General features: G+C 39.3%; 1 protein-coding gene across 2 annotated transcripts in view; it reads left to right on the plus strand.

The window, feature by feature from the left end:
- Positions 1–19,693, plus strand: part of LOC116690448 (protein argonaute-3) — a 41,294-nt gene extending 21,601 nt beyond the window's left edge. The window contains exons 10-19 of one of the 2 annotated variants that reach the window (XM_032517424.1): positions 2,285–2,428; positions 3,450–3,583; positions 5,837–6,021; positions 6,490–6,649; positions 7,955–8,045; positions 8,591–8,785; positions 9,424–9,558; positions 10,172–10,273; positions 11,618–11,817; positions 12,020–19,693. In XM_032517424.1, the coding sequence (XP_032373315.1) occupies positions 2,285–2,428; positions 3,450–3,583; positions 5,837–6,021; positions 6,490–6,649; positions 7,955–8,045; positions 8,591–8,785; positions 9,424–9,558; positions 10,172–10,273; positions 11,618–11,817; positions 12,020–12,128 (1,455 nt within the window). In that variant the 3' untranslated portion in view covers positions 12,129–19,693. The remainder of the gene's footprint in view (positions 1–2,284; positions 2,429–3,449; positions 3,584–5,836; positions 6,022–6,489; positions 6,650–7,954; positions 8,046–8,590; positions 8,786–9,423; positions 9,559–10,171; positions 10,274–11,617; positions 11,818–12,019) is intronic. The other variant, XM_032517425.1, reaches the window with a different exon arrangement.
- Positions 19,694–24,001: the final 4,308 nt, after the last annotated feature.

A 24,001-nucleotide genomic window follows, 5' to 3' on the forward strand; every position in this document is an offset into this window, starting at 1 on the left:
TAATAATAATAATGTGTATATAATATACTAAAAATATAATAATATACTAATACTAATCTGTTGATTAGTTGACTGTATGTCAAGTATTCCTTCAGCATCAACATAATATCAATTCATCACCTATATTTGGTTACATATGATTTTTTTTTTGGGAACGAGCACTTTCATAAAGTAGAATGGTTTTCAAATTTTTACCGTTATGTACAATAATTTGATTGTTGGTTTGTGCATCACATACTGTCCAATTGACCTCAAATTTGTCTAGTAGGCAGAACATCTTATGTTGTACAGTGTCCTAAGTATGCACCATCATTTAAGTGGTTAGGTTTAGGTAGTACCGTACAAAGTAAAAATACCAAGCCATTGTTGGGGTTCTAACTTTAGAGGAGGAGGGTGTCTACACAGCCAAAGACAAAACGCTGCCTGGATGGCTGCCGCGTTGCTAAGCTTGTCAACACATTTGGTTGCCATGCTGTTTAGCTTGTTTAGTAATCACCCATCCTAGATTCTCATTTTATATTGTTAACAGAGGCATGTCTGCGTGCTTGTCCATTGCATTTGGCAATTACAGGGCAGGCCTAAGTAGGGTCAACAAAATACCAGAGTTGTAATGGCTTTAATGTGTGTGAGGCTGCTACAGTGTCTGCAGCGTAATGTTTATGGAAAGATTGATGGACTGTACGCTGCCTCTGGCAACCATCAGAATAACAATGCACATTCAGTTCCTGCTGTTACCTTATTAAACCACATCTCCCTATCTCTTCACTCAGAAGCAAAATGACTGGACTTGCTTACAGGAAATCGACATAGACAGCATTGTAGTGGCGTTTTCATTAGTGCCCAACCGATATATTGGCAGGCCGATATTATCAGCCGATAATAGGCATTTTCCCGAACTGTCCGTATCTGCATTTATAATGGACGATAACAAATATTTAAATGTTCATTCATCAGAATCATTTATAATGACAAATAAATTATTCTGATTTATGAATATTTAAAAAATAAAAACGGACTGTCAACCATGTTACGAGTATTGGCATTGCATAAATTGTCCACCAGAGGGCGCTCTACAGCGTCCCTGTTGGCAACACTGATTTATTTTCTTGTTGTTTTTGTTCATATCTTATTTTCATATCTTAAGTTTGTCTTTTTATACATTTTATTCATCAGAACTTTAACATACTGTATGTTGATGTTCCTCTGATCGGTTGTGACAAAACAAATTCTTATCATTATTTCCATAAAAACTCATAAATAACTACAAATAACTATTGTTGGGGAAATCTGTTTATGTTTTGTTATGCGCTTATGGATTTTTTTTATATACAGTATATTGTATATCCGCCGATATATCTGAATATTGGATTTTTATATAACCAAATATTTGTATCATTATCGGCCTTAAAAATCCTTTATTGGTCGGGCTCTAGTTTTCATTTCGATGAATAGTTGCTTAAAACTTAAAGGCAAGTGTGGGCGTAATAGGTTGAGAGACAGAAAAGGGCAAAACAAGCAGATAAGCTGTGTCTGTCAGAACTACATAGCCATACCAAGTGGGCACAGTTACCCTGTGCTTACATTTTGGATTAGGGAGCTTGCGCCTAACATTGTGTGACATGTCACCAATTTACCATTTCATTTTTTCCTTTCCACCAACAATAATGAAAACAATCAAAATACTAACTGCAAAATATAAATTGCATTGAAGAACCATTAAGGAAACCTAATACCCGTACAGAAAAGCAAAGCCTCATTAGGGTTACAAGCATAGGCCTAAGGTCTATCTAAAACCATGATGGCACAAGCACTAGGCACAGAGGAAAACATTGTAGACATCACATTTTGTGATTAAATGCACGGTGAACTACTGCTGCACATTGGATTTGTTCTTAAGAGGAATCACAGATGTTACTACTACTGATCAGCACCCGAGAAATAGTTTCAACACTGGTAATTCACAACAAGCCTCTTCTAAATTAAGCTGCTGCTCTTAAAGAAATAGTTTGACTTTTGCAGAAATACGCTTATTCACTTTCTGGCGGAGAGTTGGGTGAGAAGTAGAACCTAATATTAACTGACAGATATATTGTTCTTCTCATCTAACGCAAGAAAAGCAAACTAAGCTTATTTCCCAAAATGTCACAACAGTTTCTTCAACCAAAACAAGCCAGGAAAAGTGAGCAGATATATGAAACGTCCATAGAACACATGGCTACTCATGTTGTCATTAACTACAGTGGCTTGAACCTGTGTCCAATATTCCCACCCTGTTTCCCTGCAGGTACGCAGTGCCAACTACGAGGCGGACCCTTTTGTGCAGGAATTCCAGTTCAAGGTGCGCGACGAGATGGCCCATGTGACGGGGCGAGTGCTACCCGCCCCCATGCTGCAGTACGGCGGCAGGGTGAGCACAGAGCACTTTATGGTACCCTTCCTTTAAATCACGCCCATTCTCTCTGTTTGTCTGACACGCTCTCCCCTTCTTCAGCCTTTATTTCACTGTCTCTAAGGGGAACTAACTCACTGGCTTCTGTTTGTACTACTACATGGTGTTAGTCTGTTTGGCTTTTTTTGTGGTTGAGTCTCAGTAGTGCAAACTTAAAACATTTATTAGAGGGGCAAACAAGACAGGAAACATTTATCTCTCTGTGACAAGAGCTATTTTGTATCAAAAAAGAATACCCAAATCATGATTGGATAGGTTCTAAAGTGTATATAGCCTTTGCCAACATTTGGGCAATGTTAATTTTCCATTGTTAAGTCAGAAAAAGGTGGGTTGAAGAAGTTTACAAAATTGCATAAAGTAACAGCTTACTGAGACTGAACCCCTGCATTTATTAACATCTGTCTGTTTATCTTTTCTGAGGTTACACATCTTTACATAACTACTATTATAATAATATAATTAATTATATTAATACACTTTATTTATAGAGCACTTACAAAGTACAATGTGCTGCATAGAACGTACAAAAATTAAATTAAATACCAAAGTGAAAGATAAAATTATCATACTATTATACATTTAGATGTGTGTATTAGTGAGACCTGTGACACCATTATGAGATTTGTCACATAGTGCATCACATTACCTTTGCAATGAAATTAAACTTAACGATATTTGTTATGTGATTTAAAAGTTAAATGTTTCTCTGGTGATCACTACTATGTTTTTCAAATGCATGTTTCTTTGACTTTCTTGGCTTCTTTTGTGAATTTCTGTAGTGAAAGTAAATGTTAATACATTTTGGTATGGATGAAGAGTGCGTGTGGATTCTGTGGGTTTTCAGATAGTAAGTGTGTGTGTGTGTGTGTTTGTTTGTATGTGAGTGAGGGCACTCTTGTCTTTCTACTTGTGTAAGCGTGAGTCTGAATGAACCGAATGAACGTGAGTGTTTGCCCACAAAATCATGAGTACATGCGGTGAGACTGCAATGTTGTTTCAGAACCGCACTGTAGCCACGCCCAGCCACGGGGTGTGGGACATGAGGGGGAAGCAGTTCCACACCGGGGTGGAGATCAAGATGTGGGCCATCGCCTGCTTCGCCACGCAAAGGCAGTGTCGAGAAGAAATACTAAAGTATGATTATTTGCAAATGTTTTCAAAAGGTCATTTTCTGAGATTCTGTTCTCACTGTGCGTACAGTGATGATGCTCACTTAAGTATGTTCATGAAAGTTCAAAAGACATTTGTTAGATTACTATTCAAATCACTTATCTATTTTGCCTTTTTCATTCATCTTTAATGGTGTCAGAGATTATTTGTATATTTTTGTCTACATAGATTGTGATCTGGCATGAATTAGAGGTCACCTAATATGCTTTTCTATGTTTTCTTTCATATCTACAATTTAATAATATTGGATTGAAACAATTTAATCAGACCAATATTTTTGTTTTAACTTTGTAAAATTTGACAAATAAGGTTATTGTCATTTTTTTATCAATACCATTTTTTTGCTGATGAAACTTGGATAATGCAACAGGAAGTCAGTTTGGGGAGTAATTACATGTCAAAACAAAAGAAAGACAACCAATGTTATTACTGATATGGTTATGGATAAAGAACCATATAGAATTTGGGTTTGCCAGGCATCTTTTAAGCCAGTTCATTTTAAAAGCATTAACCGTATCAATAAAATTCAAAGCTTCAAGACCTCCTTCCTCTCTATTATTAGATAGTACTGCTTTTTTAAGTTTGTGAGTTTTATTTTTCAAGAATAAAATCAAGGAATAACTTATTAATATCATTGGGCATGGAATCATTAACAAACAAGAAAGTGAAGGGTAAACAAAGCAAGACAGGCCTTCAGTGTTTGATAAACGTACTCTACCATACAGTGTTAAGTCCCTTTGAAGCCAGAGGTTGAATATATGTCTAGTCTTCTTAATTCTCTTGCTAAAGTTCAAATGTTATCGTGCTAAAAGATTTGTAGTCATATAAATACCCAAATATTTCACTACATTCTTTACAGGAACATTTTCTATTGATGTACAGTATCTTTACAATCATGCAAGGGCAAAAATTCACATTTAGATATATTAAGCTTTAAACCGGAGGCTGAAGAAAACTATTCAGCTAGCTCAATAGCTTTTGATAACTGCTCTTTATCTTTGAGAAAAAGTGTTATCATCCACCAGTTGCAAAATTTTTATCAAATATGGAGATGCCTTTAAGATCAGGATTGCGGGCAATATTTATGGACAACTAAAGTAAATAAAAAGGGCGAAATAGGGAAACCTTGTCTGACACCACACTTTATATCAAATCTTTCAGATGTGTTGAAATTTATTAATACAGATTAATACTATATTTATTCCCTTATAAAACATTTAAATTGTCTACAACGTTCTATTAAAAAAACATGTTCAATCTTAAATGTCTATCAGGTTTTGGTATTAAGGAGATAATACCTTGTTTTATAGTTGTACTCATATTTCTTTGACTGATAGCTACATTACTTATAGCATACAGCTAATTATTATATAGCTAGCTACATGCTAAAACAACATAGCTGTAATCTTGGCCAATGCTGGTCATTTCTCCCCAAATTCTAAACACTTAACTGCTGGGACAACGACTGCGTAATATTTGGTTTAGAACTCTTATTCGTGATTTTTCACGGTACGACGTCCTGATATATGCTCCGTTGCAGTAGCTCCAGCTTTAACTAGAGTGAAACACAGAGTGAAGACTCCGGAGATTGCAGGAAGTGCGCTGGCCAATCATAGCAGACTGGGCTTTTTTGAGACTCCTACAGAGCGGTGAATACAGGTGCAGCAGCCATGGGCAGTATGAGAAAAATTAACTTCATTTTTTTAACATTAAAGCATGTAAACATATTCTAGTACAAACACAAAATGCAAGTATAATCCTGAAATTGCTATATAATAGTTGCCCTTTAATATTATCTGTTTCAAATGATTTCTTAAAGAACAGTAGCATTTCTTATCAGCGTAAGGCGATTTGCAGTTTTTAGGGTATGTTTTTGACATCTGGTCAGGGACTACTACAGATATCCTTTTGTCTTATTTTTAATGAATGTGAGTCCTTCTGGTATCAACTAGTAAAGTAAAAATATAAAATAAAATCGTCAGGCTCTGCACACTGCTTAGCATGGACAAATGCAATGATGAGAACTGATTAATGTCAAACACCATTGACATACCATTTGCTGTTACAAAAAGAACCATATTTTTTGTTATGCTGACAACATTTTTGTAGTTGTCCGCAGGTATTTTCTTCCAAGGAAACAGGCACAACCTTTGATTGTAGTTGACTTCACCATTCTACTGACACTTCAACCTAGCCTTCTGCTTCTTCCTTGTGTAGGGGTTTCACAGACCAGCTACGTAAGATTTCTAAGGATGCTGGGATGCCCATCCAGGGCCAGCCATGCTTCTGTAAATACGCCCAGGGAGCTGACAGCGTGGAGCCCATGTTCAGACACCTGAAGAACACCTACGCCGGACTGCAGCTCATCATCGTCATTCTGCCGGGAAAGACTCCTGTCTATGGTTAGAAAACTGCATAAAATAAATATGATATTAGAGCCCTAGAGATATTCTTGTGACTTAGGTTGTATGGAAACACTAATGCTACTCTGGGACTGAGTGCTAGGGCAATATTCTATAAAATTCTATCAATGAAAGAACCACATTGAGGAGAGTGTAGTTGCTCAATCAAAAATGATCTTTAAATAAATTATTATATTTTCTAACTTTGTGTATTTTTCTCATGCTGCACATACCCATGTTTTATTCTTGGGTCCTACAGTGTTTCCTTGTATGACTGCTCTCTTGTATTGTTTTTATTTAATTACGGATCATAAGTTGAATATTATTGCACTGCCTTCCTAAATCTCCATTTTAAAAACTGACCAACTTTATAATGTCCTGTGTTACTTTTGCGTGGATGAAGTATTTTTTTTTAATTTACTCAACTTTTCCTTTTTCTAATGCTCACTTTTTTGTAACCACCCATAGCTGAGGTAAAGCGTGTGGGAGACACCCTCTTGGGCATGGCCACGCAGTGTGTCCAGGTGAAGAACGTGGTGAAGACGTCCCCTCAGACCCTGTCCAACCTCTGCCTCAAGATCAACGTGAAGCTGGGAGGCATCAACAACATCCTGGTGCCTCACCAACGGTCAGTCATGCTCTCCTTCTCCTCATACTGTATATTAGATATAGTTCAGAATGCGGCAGCTAGGCTTCTAACTGGTTTTAACAGACATCACATTACCCCAATCTCAACTTCTCTCCACTGGCTTCCTGTTCAATTTAGAACTGAATTTTTAAATAAACTGATCGCTTTCAAAGCACGTCTGGGTCTGGCCGTAACTGAGCCAGTATGCGGCTTCACATCCTCTGGTGGGAACTTTCTGGCCGTTCCAAAGTCAAGACTGTTCTTTTGCCATCCGAGCCCCTCAGCTTTGGAACAACCTGCCTGAGGAGATAAGACTCACAGAATTAGTGATTTAGTTTGAATCACTTCTTAAAACCCACTTTTATTGATTGACTAATTGGCCACATGGTGGCACTGTAATTAAGGCTTTGAAATGCAAACTTTGAAAGGCCACGCCCCCCACACTGTAAGTCCGATTGACTTGGAATTTCTCACACAGGTGTAGCTTAATGTGCCCTTCAAGGACCATTAAGGTCTGCCTAGAAAAAGTTTCTGCCATTTTTAATTTTTTGAAAAACATTTTTGAGACCTCCTCCTACTAATTGAGATATGGACATAAAGCATGTCCATATCTCAATGACTTTTCAAGTTATTAACCAGTGAACTTCGAAAGGGGCGTGGCTCTGGACATAAGTTAACGCAAATCAGCAATCGTAAAGCAAATCATCACAAAACTCTCATGTATGGTATGTTCAGATAAGTGCCCCAGATATACCCACAGTTTTATATACATACGCCACTAGTGGGCATTACAAGCGCAAGATAGGTGAGTGAGCTGGACTGAGTTACAGATCACACTGAATTGAAAATAAATGTTTTTGACAAATCAGTTGTAGGCATTTAAAAAAAGGTTTTCCAATTGTTAAAAAAGCTTGCAGGATATGTTTTATAACGCCATTGGACCACATGTGTGAAATTACTTTGAAGTTGCTATTGAGAAAAAAGGTTTAAACCCACAAATTTATAATTAATTTTGTTTTGCTTTCTTTCCCCTCACTGTTTGGCTTTTTGCTATTACATTGTCTTCTTGGTATACTCTGTTTTTAAAGGTGCTATATAAATAAATAATATAAAAGTTATCATTATTATATTAGATTTGGCAATGCACTGCTATAGTGATGCTGATTTTAAATGGCCTCTTGTAGCTTGGACTGTTAAATTATTGTTTAAAAAATGTGTGTCATAATATGACTCACAAAATAATATGACTCTCCATGCGAGAAACTCAATAAAACGAATGTCTTTGTCGCGTCTCTCAATCAATAGACCATCAGTGTTTCACCAGCCAGTTATCTTCCTGGGAGCAGATGTGACACATCCGCCTGCTGGAGATGGGAAGAAGCCTTCAATTGCAGCAGTGAGTTTTTTTCTTCTTCATTTTACACCTGACCTAGTCTTGCATTGCCCGACCTTTCTCCACAGCGCTGAGGAGGAGGGTCTGGCCAGTCCGCACAATTCCGGGATGGGAGAAAAACATGCTCTGGTTTTTTTTTATAAACCAAATTACAATCGTCTTGGGTGTTGCTAAGCACTGTACGGACCTAGGGTGTGCCTCGGGAAGGAACTTGTTTTGGTGGAACATTTGTTTAAAAGATATTTTAGTCGTGCGAGAGAAAACTCAAATTCTCCAGATAGTCTAGCTAGCTGTCTGGATTTACCCTGCAGAGATTTAAGGAGCAGTCAACCAGTTTAAAATTACAACACAAAGGAAGCAAAGGTAACGGACATCCGGCCGGAAAAAGTGACATCCGATGGAATTTCCGGTGGCAACGGAGCAGAAGTGGAATTCCGTAGATATATGGACTACGCCTTACCTATTGGTTGAGTGTATAAACCTATTAACTTTCCCCTGTATCTGACATTAATTCTTGATTGACCATGCCCCCCCACTCTCTCTTCCAGGTGGTAGGCAGTATGGACGCCCACCCCAGCAGATACTGTGCCACTGTGCGGGTCCAGAGGCCCAGGCAGGAGGTTATCCAGGACCTCGCCTCCATGGTGCGGGAATTGCTGATCCAGTTCTACAAGTCAACCCGCTACAAGCCCACCAGGATCATTTTCTACAGGGATGGAGTATCAGAAGGCCAGTTCAGACAGGTCAGCTCACACTGTCTCTCACAAAACAAATGGAGTCAGGTTGTGAATTACCGTATTCAACAGACACCAGTTAGAATTCTACTGAGTTTGGCTTGCAGAATTCTCTTTACTCTGTTCAGGAAACCATAATTTACATGTTTTAAATAGAGATGGTACGTTTGGTAAGTTTTTGGCTTGGTAGATCAGACTTGTTTAATTTATTATCAAAATCCACAAGCATATTCCAAAATATTTTTAATTACAGATGATTAAAAAAGATAATTTTTTTTTCTTTTTCTTTTTTTTTTACACAATTGAGGACAACATTGCCAGCTTTTCTTGCATTTGAACTAGATTTAGGTTTAGATTTATTGTCCTAGATGGATATTTGTTTGTACAGACAGTACACATAGCAAGATATACACACAACAACATGTAGATTAACACATACTGTAGCTATAAGTTAATATTATGACCAGTTGCAGAGTAGGCCTATAGAGAAACATGGGTAAAGATCCATATCCTCATCATATGATAGGACACTATGGAACTAAAATGACACATATTGATAAGGATATTCTGTATATTGGGACAGTGTGTGAAGAATGTAGTTGACGTGGGTTTTCTTCAAGGGTAATTTGTATAAACTTTCTTTTCAGGTGCTGTATTACGAGCTGCTGGCCATTCGTGAGGCCTGTATCAGCCTGGAGAAGGAGTACCAGCCAGGCATCACCTACATTGTTGTGCAAAAACGCCACCATACACGCCTCTTCTGTGCCGACCGCAACGAGAGAGTGAGTCCCCACCCCTCACACACAAACACGAGCACGCAGACTCTCACTCTCTTTAAGTATGACACAGTGATGGTACCCATTAAAGCTGCTACTGTGTGTTATGTGTTAGTCCATTTTTTATAATGCTCTGTGCCAGCACGTTAAGTACACAAAATGGGCCTCCTTAATTACCTTTTGTTGTCAATTGGACTGTTCACCCTTCTAACCCCTGTAATTACATTCGATTAAAGCATTAGGGCCCAATGTGAACCAAAAGCTCTGGAGTGGCACTCAAGGCCCCTAGAGTAAGACTCAGCTAGTAGCAATCTTATTTTCAGTGCAGAGCATTAAGCTCTCTAGTGCATTAGGCTTTTAATTGGTTGATTGGGACGCACTTGGTAAACCTTTGCCTGACACTTTCCATAAACTAGTTTTTTTTTTTTTTTTTTAAATGATTAGAATTTTTACCTCCTGACATTAATTAGTGCTTTAAAAGCTTTGTTTTCTGCTTCTCTTTCCCGGCATCTTCCATTTTCTTGTTCTAGTTGTTGTTGTTGTTTTAACATTTCACCATGACAACAAAAACAGCTAGAACAAGAAAATTACTCACTGACCTTAACTTTGCTTTTGTCAGGTTGGACGTAGTGGAAACATTCCTGCTGGTACTACCGTGGATACGGACATCACACATCCCTACGAGTTTGACTTTTACCTCTGCAGTCACGCTGGAATACAGGTCAGACCAACCTCTTGTCTTCTCTGCCCAGCCTGCTGCCTTTTCTAGCAGTGTTTCAACACATTCACCTTCACTACTAAAGTCTTAAAAGTTATGCAGAGCTCTGTATTCCTTCAAATAGATAACATATATAATAAACAGGAACCAGAAATGAAATGGCCATGACTAGTAGTTTTTTTCCCCCTTTCCTTTTATTTGTACTTTGAGGTTAGATCTCCAGGAACTGACAAAGTCGTGCCATCAAAAATCCTACTGCAATTTACACCATAATGCCACAGAAAACAGGACACCTGTTCTGCTAGACTTCTGTCTTCAATCTACCAACATTTTTTTACTTCCTTCCTTCTTTTAAAAGTAATAGTAACTAGGACAGTGAGGTTTTGCAACAGCACTTAACCAGAGGCTGTTTGCATATTTAACTCCTCAATCATCATTGTGCTGTTATTGTTCTTCCCAAAGACACTATAATGGTATATATACAGCAATATATCATGGTTGGTTTGTGGTGCTTATAGTTAGAGCTGGGCAAAATATCAATGTTGCATCGATATCGTGATATGAGACTAGATATTGTCTTACATTTTTGGATATATCGTAATACGGTAAATGTGGTCTTTTCCTGGTTTTACAGAAAAGTGATGTCCTTTTCTGAACCAAACTGTTCTAGCTCCTTTACCCACTCAGTCATTAAATGTCATTAAATGATTTTTGGAGAATATTTATCAAACATCTCATTGTGTAAATAACATTTTGTTAAAGCACCAACCGTCAACCATACAATATCTCTCATCGAGGTATTTCGTCAAGAACATCGTGACATTTCTCTATATCGCCCAGCCCTAGGTTAACTGTGGCCTTTTCCTGGTTTTAAAGGGTGATGTCATTTTCTGTATTACCAGACTGTTCGAGCTCTATTATTTTTTACCTTTACCCACTTAGTCATTATATTTACATTACTGAAGATTATTTATCTTAAATCTCAATGTGAAGATATTTTGTTAAAGCACCAATTGTCAACCCTATAATATGCAAAAATATCAACATCGAGGTATTAGGACAAGAATTTTTTCTGATTTTCTCCATATCACCCGGCCCTACTCATAGCATCCTTGTGGTTTTTTTATGCAAAGGTTTAATTGTTTGATTGGGGTCATTTTATTTTTATCACTGGTTTTATGTCTCAGTGTAGTTATATGATGTCCTGAGGCTAAGGTTTTCTTTTTGTTTTCTTTGAGTCCACCAAAGCAAACTCCTATTGACTGCCTTTAAAATGTCGTAATGTATTGGATCTTAAATGTGAATCTAATAATAAGATAAAGGTGTCATTTACTCCCCCTCTCCCAGGGCACCAGTCGGCCCTCCCACTACCATGTACTGTGGGACGACAATTGTTTTACAGCTGACGAGTTCCAGCTGCTCACCTACCAGTTGTGCCACACCTACGTGCGCTGTACCCGCTCCGTCTCCATCCCTGCGCCAGCCTACTACGCCCACCTGGTGGCCTTCCGTGCCCGCTACCATCTGGTGGACAAAGAACATGACAGGTGAGAAAGGGAGAGAGACTGGGGGCAATAAACAAGATGATCTTTTATTTTGACTCTGAATCTAAAGGTCTTTAAGTGATGTTCTTAGAGAGAAATGCTTTGATTGCAGTTGTCATGTACTGCAAAACATGGCCAATTTTTTTGCATGCATGCCATAATTGTGTTATCCATCATAACTGGTCCTCTCCTCTCCACTGTGCAGCGCTGAGGGCAGCCATGTGTCTGGTCAGAGTAACGGTCGGGACCCCCAGGCACTGGCCAAAGCTGTTCAGATTCACCACGACACCCTGAGGACCATGTACTTCGCCTAAGCTAAACCAACCCTCCCCAACAATTGCCGCCCTTTACACACACACATTAACACACACAGACGCAACCATGCACACTTGGCTTGCCAATCGAGGAGTCCTCATATGTGCAAGTCCCAACCCCCCACCCCCCTACATGCCTAGTCAATCCGGACCTGACACTGTGCAGAGGAAAGCAAGGAGGAGGGAGGGGAGGAGGCACCCCTACACTGGACAGAGGATGCAAACGCTGCTTTAAAAACAAACGAGAGAAACTCAGCACTATTATGCAATATTAAACCAGCCAACTAGTTAATTTTCACCCTTATTAGGCCCCCTTTCCATTGCCCTCTCCTGTCTGTTCTTCCCTGTGTCTCCTTTACTCGTGGCTTAGTGAGTGTTTTTCTTGTTTGTTTTTTACTTTTGCTTCCCTTTGGCACAGTCTTTGTGTGCAGTCTGCTAATCTGCTCCTTTGCCAGCTACAGTACCTCAAGTCAGTTTGAGCAGCAGCACTTTTACATTGTGTTGACTCTCCCTAGTGTTTCCGAAGAGGGAGCAGAGAAGAAGCAAGGGTCAGACTCTGGAGTCGGTGTTTGATATCTTTTTGAATATAGTTGTTTCATATGACCAGAGGTCCTCCCAGTTTCCTCTTGTTTCCTCTTTTCTGTCACTTTCCCCTAGTGTGTGAAATCACCAATGTCTTGTATGGAGCAACATGTTCTTTTGAGCACACTGCCACCTGTTGGCGACGAGGTATAAATGCCCCTTTAAAGTCACAACAACGAGTTGTTGTCTTATAAGGTTTCAGATCAGTTTTGATTTCTCTTCAGCAGCCAGCTGTCACATTTAAACAGGCAGTTTATATTGGCTGATACGTCAATTGCAGCCATCTATGAATTTTTATTTAAAGTATTAACACTGTTATTTGATTCTGGTTGTTATTTTCTTCTACATTATGTGAAACATTTTATGATTCTGACTATTTTTAAATCATTTAAACAGTGTACGCTTATGTTTTTAATCTTAGTAGTCATGTCTTGCATTCGTTTCCCTCAGTGCTTTATCTCACATGTCCCTCTTATGAGTTTGAGGTTGTGGTTAAATAGAGATTACATCAATGGTTTCCTCTTGTGCAATAAAACAGTTGAACGAAGGGAAGGGGACTTAAGGGGACGTAAAATGATTTGAAAGTGAGTGTCCTCGAAAGGAGAACGGTTTGCCACTCGTTAGACACTTTCATGTGTGTTCCTCTGTGAGATGATTGATCAGCATGTTTTATTAGTTTGCCCTTGGTTTTGGGCGAATATGGTGCAACTGCAGGTGATGTTCATGTTTTTACTTGAATTGAAGGATTTTGTGCTCCTCTGTGGTGTGTGAGGCTACTCTATCATCATTGGGCATGATTTCATTATTCCTGATCATCAGTTTGCTAATGTGGCTGATTTTCTTAATTCCTAAGAGTAACAAAGGTTTTCACCTCACGGCAGCAAAGTAGAGTATAAAGGCCATAAAGAGGTATTATTCAAGTGCCTGGTGGAAGTTAAGTGTCAAATGGTCAAAAGCTGCATAACTTGTTGTAGGGATCTTAGTTTTATTTAAAAATAAAACCAATTCCAACAGATGGACAGATTAAGATGGTTTAAAGCTAGAAAGTTTCACCGATGCCTCTTATTCTCCTGACTTTTCTACACATCTCATTCAAATCATCCTAAATTCAATATATTTATTGTTGCCTGTACAGCAGTGTTAGCTGTTGGCTTTGCTTTGGAGCAGTGTTCAAGCAAAGCAGGCCAAGTCGTGTTTTTGCTTAATCTTCACCAGACATGGGTCCAGCTGCTACAGTGTGTTTGTATCCAAAAGGCCGGGTTCCTGGGCATGGAGTCAGCCTCGTCATAAATTAACTCTTTCTTTCAATAGAAATACTGAGTCCAGGACTGCAGGTTTCTTTCCTGTCCATGTAACCCGGCCCAAAGTTGTGACTGGCTTCAGAACAATGCTGAGGAGTTAAGTTAGACAGCTGACTAATAATATGACATGTGCACCTGGATTGTAGTCGCAACTTGGCTCCTTTGTGCTGCTGAAGCCAGTCTGGGGGGGTGTTTTTAAAAGTTATCTGCACTAAAAGAAGCTGTGTTTCGGGACTGAACACAGGCGAGGTGCTACTCTGTCTGAATTAGAATCTGAAGCTGAACGTCTATGAGACTCTGGATGAGTTGGCGGGTAGGGAAGTAGAAAAGAAACCCTGTAAATCTCATTCGCTTAAGGACAGGAGAATGTCCTACTGCTATGGTTTGAGGGAGATTTAGGATTTTACTCGATGGATTTGATCAGCAGTGAGAACCTGTCAAACGGTACAGTGGCAGAAAGAATTATACCTCACTGACCCTGGTGACAGTGAGGTATATTGTAGGGTTCTGCATCCGCTGTTGCATTTGCGTTTGCAGCCTTGCACTGTGGAAGCCAGTGGGTTTGAGCCTTCATGATTTCACTAGTGTCTGAAAGCCTTTTTAAAAGCTAGATCAAAAATATATTTGTACATTTGAAATGATGTGATGCACACCACTTATTTTTGCTAACAGAAAAAAAGTAGTCTAATTATTAACCTTAGTAATAAATGTATCATGATAAGTAATGCTTAAAAATGTAGAATAACAAAGTTTTATTATTGCAATAGACTGTCGACTAGTTCCTGTGTATGACGTATAGTTTATGTGTGAACTGTCATACTGTTATTGATAGGGATGTGGACTTAAACCGCCTCTTGCTTTTGATGTTTTTTTTTGGGGGGGGGGGGGGGGGAGCTGCAAGATGTTGAATGCTTATTTCTCTGTGTGTTGATGCTCATACAGCCAGAGGTTTGTCGTAGAGGAAAGAATCTCAAGAGAGAAAATATTACATACTGTACTGCGGGAAAGGCTTTGTGTTAAGACGTTGCATCCCTAGTGTGATGACGGTAGGATAGAAGAAAAGTCGATTGATATATTGAGCAGCGTCTGCTCTCGAATGTTCCCGGGTTTTCTCTCCAAGTGGTGCTGAAGCCTGCTCCTTATCAGGAGGGAGAGTGAAAAGAAATGGGCAAGTGGTTTTGAAAGTGTTGTTGATCCATTTCAAAGACACGTGTGATCAAAGAATAGTGTAACAATGGGTAGTACTTCTCATTTTCAGTTCATTCCATTGTGTTAAAGCCTCGGGGGATTTACGTCGGATTGCAACCTCTGGTGCTTTCCTCAGACTCCTCTCTCTACCCGAAGCACTTCATGTGCTCACAAATACAAACCGTTACCCTGCCGGTAAATCTGTGGTGTGACAAAGCCTGTAATCTTGTTGCTCTCTTTCCCCTTTGCTCCCGAACATTTACTCTCCTGTGCCAGGGGACTACATTCCACAGCTGTACAATCCCATCTGATCCCCCTTGGAAGCATGTGAGAGATTAGGGTTGAAGGGCAGTTTTGGGGTCTGGTCAGTAGTCGGTTCTGTTATTCATTCAAGTACGCATGGTTGGATGGAATCAAAGCTGACCAACAATAATTTTTTGAGGCAGGTTACGTTGGAAGTTGAACAAGTCTGGAGGTTGACATTCTAGAATTTATAATCCATTATTGACTCCCTATCTTTGCTGTCGTTAATGGATTTTTTTTTTACTTTGTGTATAAACTACACACCTGAGGGCAGTTGAACACATGTTTACATAGCAGATGTGTTTTGCTCGCTTACAACTGAAATGTCATCAGCTCTGCCTTGCAAATATCAGCCAGTAGAGACGTGACCTAACATGAGCCAAGACCATTTTGGACCTGTGGAAGTGAACGCTTGAAGGGATATAAAGACATTATTTATTTGGTCAATTTGTCAGACAGACATCCGTGTAACACGGCAGGGAAATAGACTTGTTTGTCCTTCCAGTTCTATTAAATTACTTTTTAGACTTGATTGAAATGAAAGGGTACACTTTCACTTAGGTTACAATTAGTACTGCTGTTTGCCAGCAACACAGACTTTAAAAGTCTTTCTATGGAAGCTAAAGAACAAACATTGTGCCCATAAAGTGACAACTGTCTGATGAAGAAGAATAGCTAAATTAACTCCAATAGGTCATTGTCTCAATTTTTGAAATGAAAAAGAAGGGGTATTTCATTTTGAGGAATAGATCAATATCCCTGATTTTGGTTGCGCTCTATTTGCAGTAGAAGGTCGCAATGGAGTGCGAAAAAGTCCACAGAAAGTGCCTTTCCTCATGATGGTGCTGTAAATTGAAAGGTAAAATGTAAACTCAAAGAAATAGAATCTCCTTTTCAAGAACACATTGCAGTGCAGAAACTGCTGCATTCTCACACACACGGACACACACACACACACACACATACACACACACACACACACACACACAGTACACTTTGTTTTTTAGGGAGGGCAATGCAAACTTGTGTTTCTATGTATTTAGACATTAAGCCTATATATAAATAGAATATATGCCAAGTATATGGTTGTGATTGAGCTTTCGCTTCCTAGTGCATTTAGTGTCTTGGACCAATGGTGTCGTTGGTACAGTGGAATGTGCATTTGGAAGGGTGGGTGTTGGGGCAGTTTGAGGTCATAGCTGACAAAAGCATGGTGTGACACAGCCCAGCCCACGAATGACAAACATATTAGCACAGCACTTTAGAGACTGCAACTCTCACTCAGACACATAGCCAAGAGGTTTTGATCTCTGTTCCTTCATTCCCCTTCTTCCTCCCCAGGAGGAGGAGAGGGTCCAAACCTCAGTGTAAACGAGTCAAAGGGATGTGTGTTACCAAACCAAGCAGTCGGTCATTAAAAGTGTGCCTCATGCTCTTGTTACTTTGTTGGTGGCTCGGTTGAGTCAGCCTGGTCTCGGGTGGTGCTTTTCCCTCTGGAGTTACCACTCAACCCTTTTGTTACAGCTAGGGCTGGGTGTCAAAACACGATATTGGATAAGAAAGCAGTCAGGAGATTTTTACAACAGCGGATTCTTGCACTGAGAGGCAAGGTTTTCTTCTTGAAGGGCATTTTTATTAGGAAAATCCTCAGTGGGTTAGGAAACTTCTTGAAAAAGCATAAATGACAAACTAATTTGTCTGTTGCACAGTGAAGTATGTTTTTATCCAAGTGTCATTTTACAGCGGGTATAAAGATGAAATAAACAGAACCAGTGTCAGTATTTAAACTTTTCTCAAGATGCCCAGCCCTAATAGCAGCCCATGGCATTCTTTTATCTAAGTGCAATGCCCTGCCATGTGTCTTGTCCCTGATGGGGGGGAATGTGTGCCCAGCAGTATCCCTGTCTGGCGCTGTTAGGGTGTTGACTAAAAACCAACGGTGTGTCTGTAGTTCTGTGGGTACCTTTTCAGTCCAGGGGGTGACATCTTTCTATTACAAGAGATCTCAAAAAAACACTGCACCTCACTTACCTTGGTATGCTGCATATGTTATACTACATGAAAGAAAACTGCAAATTGCTTTTATTATGACATATAATGCTTGAGTAATGCCTGATTGCGATATTCTTATACGTAACTATTTTAGAGTCAAAATAAGTATAACTGTAAAAAAAAATATTCTTTGTTTTGTCTTAACACTTATCCGATTTTGAGAAACTGTTCTTGAGCCGACTTTTATTTTGTTGTCCTATTTAAATGTGTCGTTCTTTAAATTTATATATGAAATATAGTATATGCGGAATATTTTATGGTGTATTTATTGAGCGCTTGGAGCATTCAAGCGGTTGGAGTCTCCGCATCATATTGCAGCATGGTGGGGGCGGAGCCAGGTGGATGAGGCCTTTAGCCCCTCCCCCTCCATGTTGACGCCTTATTCTCCAAGACACGCAAGCACAACAATATGGAGGGGGTGCGAGGTGGTGGAATGGGGAGTTTGACATGGTGATATTTACAGGTCAACTCTCCCTCCTCCGTTAACCTCTTTTACCACCTGAGAAGGCCGTATGCCAACCCCCACATGTTGCAGTTCATCTCTTGATGAAGGGAACCATTTCTGAAACCCCACTGACCTGAGTGTGGAATAGCTGACTCTTTTTTCATCCCACGCTGCTAATTGGTACGTTAGCCATGTAAATACCCCGAGCCAGTAATAACAGCAGGGGGGAGAGTGTAAAATTAAAATTAAAAAAAGTAACTGGGGAAGGAAGAAAATATGTTTAAAAGGCAGAATTTTTGGGCTCATGGTGAAAATGTTAGCATTGCTTCTTTCCTCTTAAGTTCTTTTTTTTTTTTTTTTTTTTTTTTTTTTTTCTTGTGCCAGAACAATTTTCATCAGGAACAGGTCTCATTCCACAAGAAAAGACATGCCTCAGCCTTAAGTGCGTTCTTACATTATCGTCAGTTTCCTACACTATGTCACTTTGTGATGCCTGTGTTGGGTGGCCTACCAACAATACAAGCCTTTAACGTACTTGACATGTCCTCAATCCCCAACTGGCATTCTCATTTCTCATGTAAACCACTAACACTGCTACAGAACTTACTGAACTCTATTGTACGAACAAATGTAAGCTTTGACAGATTGCTCCGTCCCATTCGTAATGATGTCAGAACAGAAACAAGGTTCGGGGTCAAACAGCATTTGGAAACAATTCTTGGCTTTTGTCTTGACCTGACGAGCAGTGCTTACTGCCTCAGGACAATTCAGATATCATAAACATTCTGAATGACATGAAGACATTTGCTAACTTGAATTTCATGTACACCCCTCTGTGTATGTGTATGCTTATTGGTTATCATTATATTGTCATTGATGGCAAATGCAAAGAACAATATTCCAGATACAGTTTGACCCGGGCCTGACATGAACCAGGAGTGCTGGATTACAGAAACCTGTGCCTGTATAATGAACCAAGGATGAACTGCGTTTTGATGAATTGCTGTTCTTTTTATTTTATTTTTTTGTTGGATGTCCCCTCACCCCATTGGAGTATCAGAGACATGGAGCTTTTGAGTGTTGTCAATTCTGTCCGAAAGGAAATTGGTCCTCTATTCTTTAAACCGACCATAATCTTGGTTTAATACATGTTTACTGTAATGTTTACTCTCATGGCTATCAGACCTGATCAACCTGTTTTTTGTCCCATTAGCATTCCAATAATGACTTTGAACCAAATATTGCACAAGAGATTAGGCTCCTGGTGCCGTTTTCCCCTTGTATACACATAATGGATTTGAAGACAGATATTTGAGAGTATTTAAAACATTTTATGTGCACGCTGATTGTTCAGATTATTATTTTTTTTTTCAATGTAGCACCACTCTTGTGTTGGTTTTATTTCAATCTAAAGATCTTGGACTCTGATACCTCCTGAGTGATGCACCAGCAAACGGATGTATACGTTGAACAGTGAACCTTTACCACCAGATGATCCATGTCTCAGTCTCTCTGTATGTTGCAAAGGCTCTCTTGTACCAACAGCTCTATTCCTCTCAGTTTTAAATGTATTTTTTTTGTAACTCTCTCTTATAAGTTGTTGGCCTTTTTAGTGTTGCTTTGCTTTGTTTGTTTAGTGTTGTCAGTTTGAAGTGTATCTTTCACTAATACTTGCAATAAAATGCTTTGCTTTACCTTTGTTGTCTTGGTGAGATAGTGTGATAAATATAAATGGTTGTTTTTTTTATGCTTTATAAAAAACAAATAAAAGTAGTCAAATATTTAGAAATACACATAAAGGCCTGTCATAATTACATCTACAAAACAGTTAAATTTAAAGTTTTGTCACACAGAGTACTAATGACCTGTCATTTTATTAGTATATAATGTACTCCATAGAATCGGTATGTAGCATGGATTTGGGGCACAGCGATAATGTTTACCATGTTCATCATCTTAGTTTATTGTGTAACCATGCTAATATTTGCATCTAAGCACTAAACACAATATGCATATGATGGGAATGCCACTCATTTGCAGGTATTTAGTCATAAACCAAAGTCAAATTGACCTCATGGTGGTGCTAGAGGAAAGGTCAGGAGATCACCAAAGTAATCAGGATGCATTATCTGCAGAATGTCTGTAAAAAATGTAATGGCAAAACAACAAATAGTTTAACATACTGCATATATCAGTCTGGACCAAAGGGGTGGACAAACCCCCCAATCAACTGACATTGCTATACCTTAGCAAGGATAAAAACAAAAGAATTTAGACTTAAAAATGCCTAAATTACATATTTTGTAGCTTTTAAACTAAATTCCTGCTAAATTATTGTCAGCAGGTCTATTCAATTCAATTTTTTACAAGAGTTATCTCGAGACACTTTACAGATAGACTAGGTCTAGATTTCGCTATATGATTTACAAAGACCCAAAAATGTCAGTAATTCCCATAAGAGTGAGCATTTTGCGCGACAGTGGAGATGAAAAACTTTTAGGCAGAAAAGTGGTGAGTTAAACGTCCTTTTAGGGAAAAACCTTGGACAGACCCAGGCTCTTGGTAGGCGGCTGTCTGCTGATGCCAGTTGGGGTCATGATGAACAGTGGCAGTTATAGTCATAGTAACGATAATGGAACTATGACTAGAAATAGTAGTTGTAGCAGGGCATTGCAGGGTGTAGCTGGACATAGCAGGGCACTCCACGATGAAGCAGGGCATGGCGTAGCAGGGATCTGCAGGGCATAGCAAGAACGAGCTCCCCAGAGCTAGATTAGTAACAAGCATTTGGCCACAGATGAAAAGTGAGAAGGGAGACAAACTCAGCGTGAGAAAGTAGGGAAGTCCCTCGGCAGTCGAAAACTATAATAGTTTGACTAACTCCTCAATCCCTAACTATAAGCTTTACCAAAGAGGAGAGTTTTAACTTTACTCTTAAATGTGGTGACGGTGTCTGTCCAGACTGGGAGCTGGTTCCACAGGAGAGGAGCCTGATAGCAAAATGCTCTGGCTCCCATTCTACTTTTAGAAAACTGGGAACCCAAAGTAACTTTGCATTCTGGGAGCGCAGTGTGCAGAGATATAATGGTGCTTGACCATTCAGAGCTTTGTAAGTCAAGAAAAGGATTTTAAGTTCTATCCTGGATTTTACAAGAAGCCATTGCAGAGAAGCTAATACAGGAAAAATATGATCTCTTTTCTTATTTCTTGTCAGAACATGCGCTGCATCATTCTGGATCAACTGGAGAGTCTTAAGGGACATGTTAATGCAACCTGATTGTAAGGAATTACAATAGTCCAGCCTGGAAGTAACACATGCATGGACTAGTTTTTCAGCCTAGTTTTGAGACAGGATGTTCCTAATACTGGCAATGTTACGAAGGTGAAAAAGAGGCTGTTCTTGAGGTTTGTTTTAAGTGGGTGTCAAAGGATATTTCCTGATGATCAAAAACTTCTCCTAGATTTCTGATGGTACTGCTGGAGATTTGGAGGTGTTTAGGGCCCAGCACAATAACCTCGGTTTTCTCTGAGTTTAACATCAGAAAACTGTAGGTCATCCAGGATTTTGTTTCTTTAATGCATGATTGAAGTTTATCTAACTGACTTATTTCATCTGGCTTAGTTGATAGGTATAGTTGGGTGTCATCAACATAACAGTGAAAGTTGATTGAGTGAGTGTTTTCTAATAATATTGCCTGGAGAAAGCATGTATGAGGTGAATAGAATTGGTCCAAGCACTGAGCCTTGTGGAACTTGTGGAATGGCTAACTTTAGCGTGCCTGGAGGATTCATTGTTAACATTAACAAATTGAGATTGATCAGATAAATAGGACTTTAACCAGCTTAGTGTGAATCCTTTAATGCCAACTAAATGTTCCAGTCTCTGTAACAGGATAGTATGGTCAATAGTGTCGAATGCAGCACTAAGATCTAGTAAGAGACAAGTCCTTTGTCCGAAGCAGTTAGAAGATCATTAGTGATTTTCACCAGTGTTGTCTCTGTGCTTTGATGCATTCTAAATCCTGACTGAAAATCCTCAAACTATTGTTATGTACAAAGTCACATAACTGATTAGCGACTACCTTCTCAAGGATCTTGGAGAGAAAGATTAAGACATAGTGATCATGTCTAGAAATGAAGTGTTAACCACGGGTAACACTTCTTTAAGTAGCCTAGTTGGGATGGGTTCTAAGAGACAGGTAGATGGCTTAGCTAATAAGACCTTTAACCTTTGTTGAAGGTCTATAGCAGGGGTCATCAACTATATTTGTCAGAGGGCCAGAATTTTACCAGACAGTCTCCTTGGGGGCCGGACCCTTATAAAAATTAAATAAAAAATCAAATTTTGGTATAACATTATGATTGATGTTTATTGTTAATACTTTTTTCTTCACTACAAAACTGAAGGCCTTTATGAGTCAGGTTCCTATCACCTATACCACAGACAACCACCAGGGTGATAGATATTTTGCCTCAACTCAATTAAGTCAATTTTACTTATGAGCACTGAAAAACAAACACGAGGAAGTGAAGGGTCTCTAACAGAGGTAAAATGGCACTCTCAAAGGCTATGAAATGCAAAGTGATATTGAAAACAGGTCCTTCAATGATGACTGGACTGAAAAGTACGCATTTATCATGCCAACCTTCCGGAATGCCTCACCAGTATGCCTAATTTATTATATATATTATATATATATATAAATAATAATTTGCAACGAAACTGTTTGTTGCAAAAAGAATACAATCTGCGCCGTCACCCCACACTAACATTTAAATTCTAAGATTTCATATCCTAGCAGTCAGAGGCGCGTCAGAGAAAAATCGCCGCACTGAAATCTGCCTACTCCCACGCAAGTGGCGTCATTACTCGAACTTTAACTGATCAAGAGGAGTAGTTTGATTTTGGGGTTGAGCCTAAATAGAGTCATAAATGGTGGTGATTACTGAGAAGAGACTCAGTTGTTCTGCTTTTAGTTGCTTTAATAGTGTAGAATAGGCCTACATATTTTCTCTTTGATCCTCACAATTTTGGAATCCAGTCGCGGGCCGGAGCGAACGGCTTGGCGGGCCGCATTCGGCCCGCGGGCCGCCAGTTGATAATCACTGGTCTATAGGATACGTTTTATCTCTAATTGTTATGATTTTATCATTAAAGAAGCTCATGAAGTAGCCACTACTCAGAGCTATAGGAATAAATGGCTCATTAGATCTGCCAGCCTGGCTACAGTGCTGAAAACAAACCTTGGGCATTTCCTTCGGTTAGTGATGGCTGATCTGATCAGACATGTCAAGTCTACCTGATATCATTATCGCTTCAATTATGGAGCAATATTATCAAAATATGAAACACTTTAAAGAACAACACTTATCTTTTTTGGCATTTTATTAAACTTTGAATAACTGAGCAGAAGGCTAACAAACAGGAAGGTTCAACATGTATTGAGGCAATACCAACTGAGGACATATGTGTACTTTCAACATAAAATTAAGATATGTTAAAGTAAAGATTAAAGTTGAAAATGTTGTTTCAAAAAACAAAAACATAGTAGATGTCTTTATTTTAGAGAAGAGGTTCCCCCCCCCGGGGCCCCCCCCCCCACAACACCCACACCCGACACCACCCACACACACACACACACACACACACACAAAACGTGACAGTGGAGGAACACATCCTCAGGCAACCAGTGAGAGAGCAGCTGGACTTGTCTGTAGAATGGTTTCCACTAATGAGCTAAAGTGCTTCCAGGTGTGATATGTGGGGTAGAAGGGAGGAGCGTACCTGAGGAGAATTGGGAGTGAGAGGGACTATTGGGAGGCTCATCACACCCAAGCCTGTCTACACAGCTGTGATAAACTTACACGGGCTGTTTTCACTTATCATGCCTGATTAGACCATTTTAACTGTGTGTTGATATATAAAACTGTCCTTCCCTCCCCGGACACTTTGTTGCACCTGTTAGGGCAGAACCAATTATATCTTTATTATTGTTGTCAGT

This window comes from Etheostoma spectabile, chromosome 6, assembly GCF_008692095.1.
Source record: "Etheostoma spectabile isolate EspeVRDwgs_2016 chromosome 6, UIUC_Espe_1.0, whole genome shotgun sequence".
Classification (NCBI taxonomy): Eukaryota; Metazoa; Chordata; class Actinopteri; order Perciformes; family Percidae; genus Etheostoma; species Etheostoma spectabile.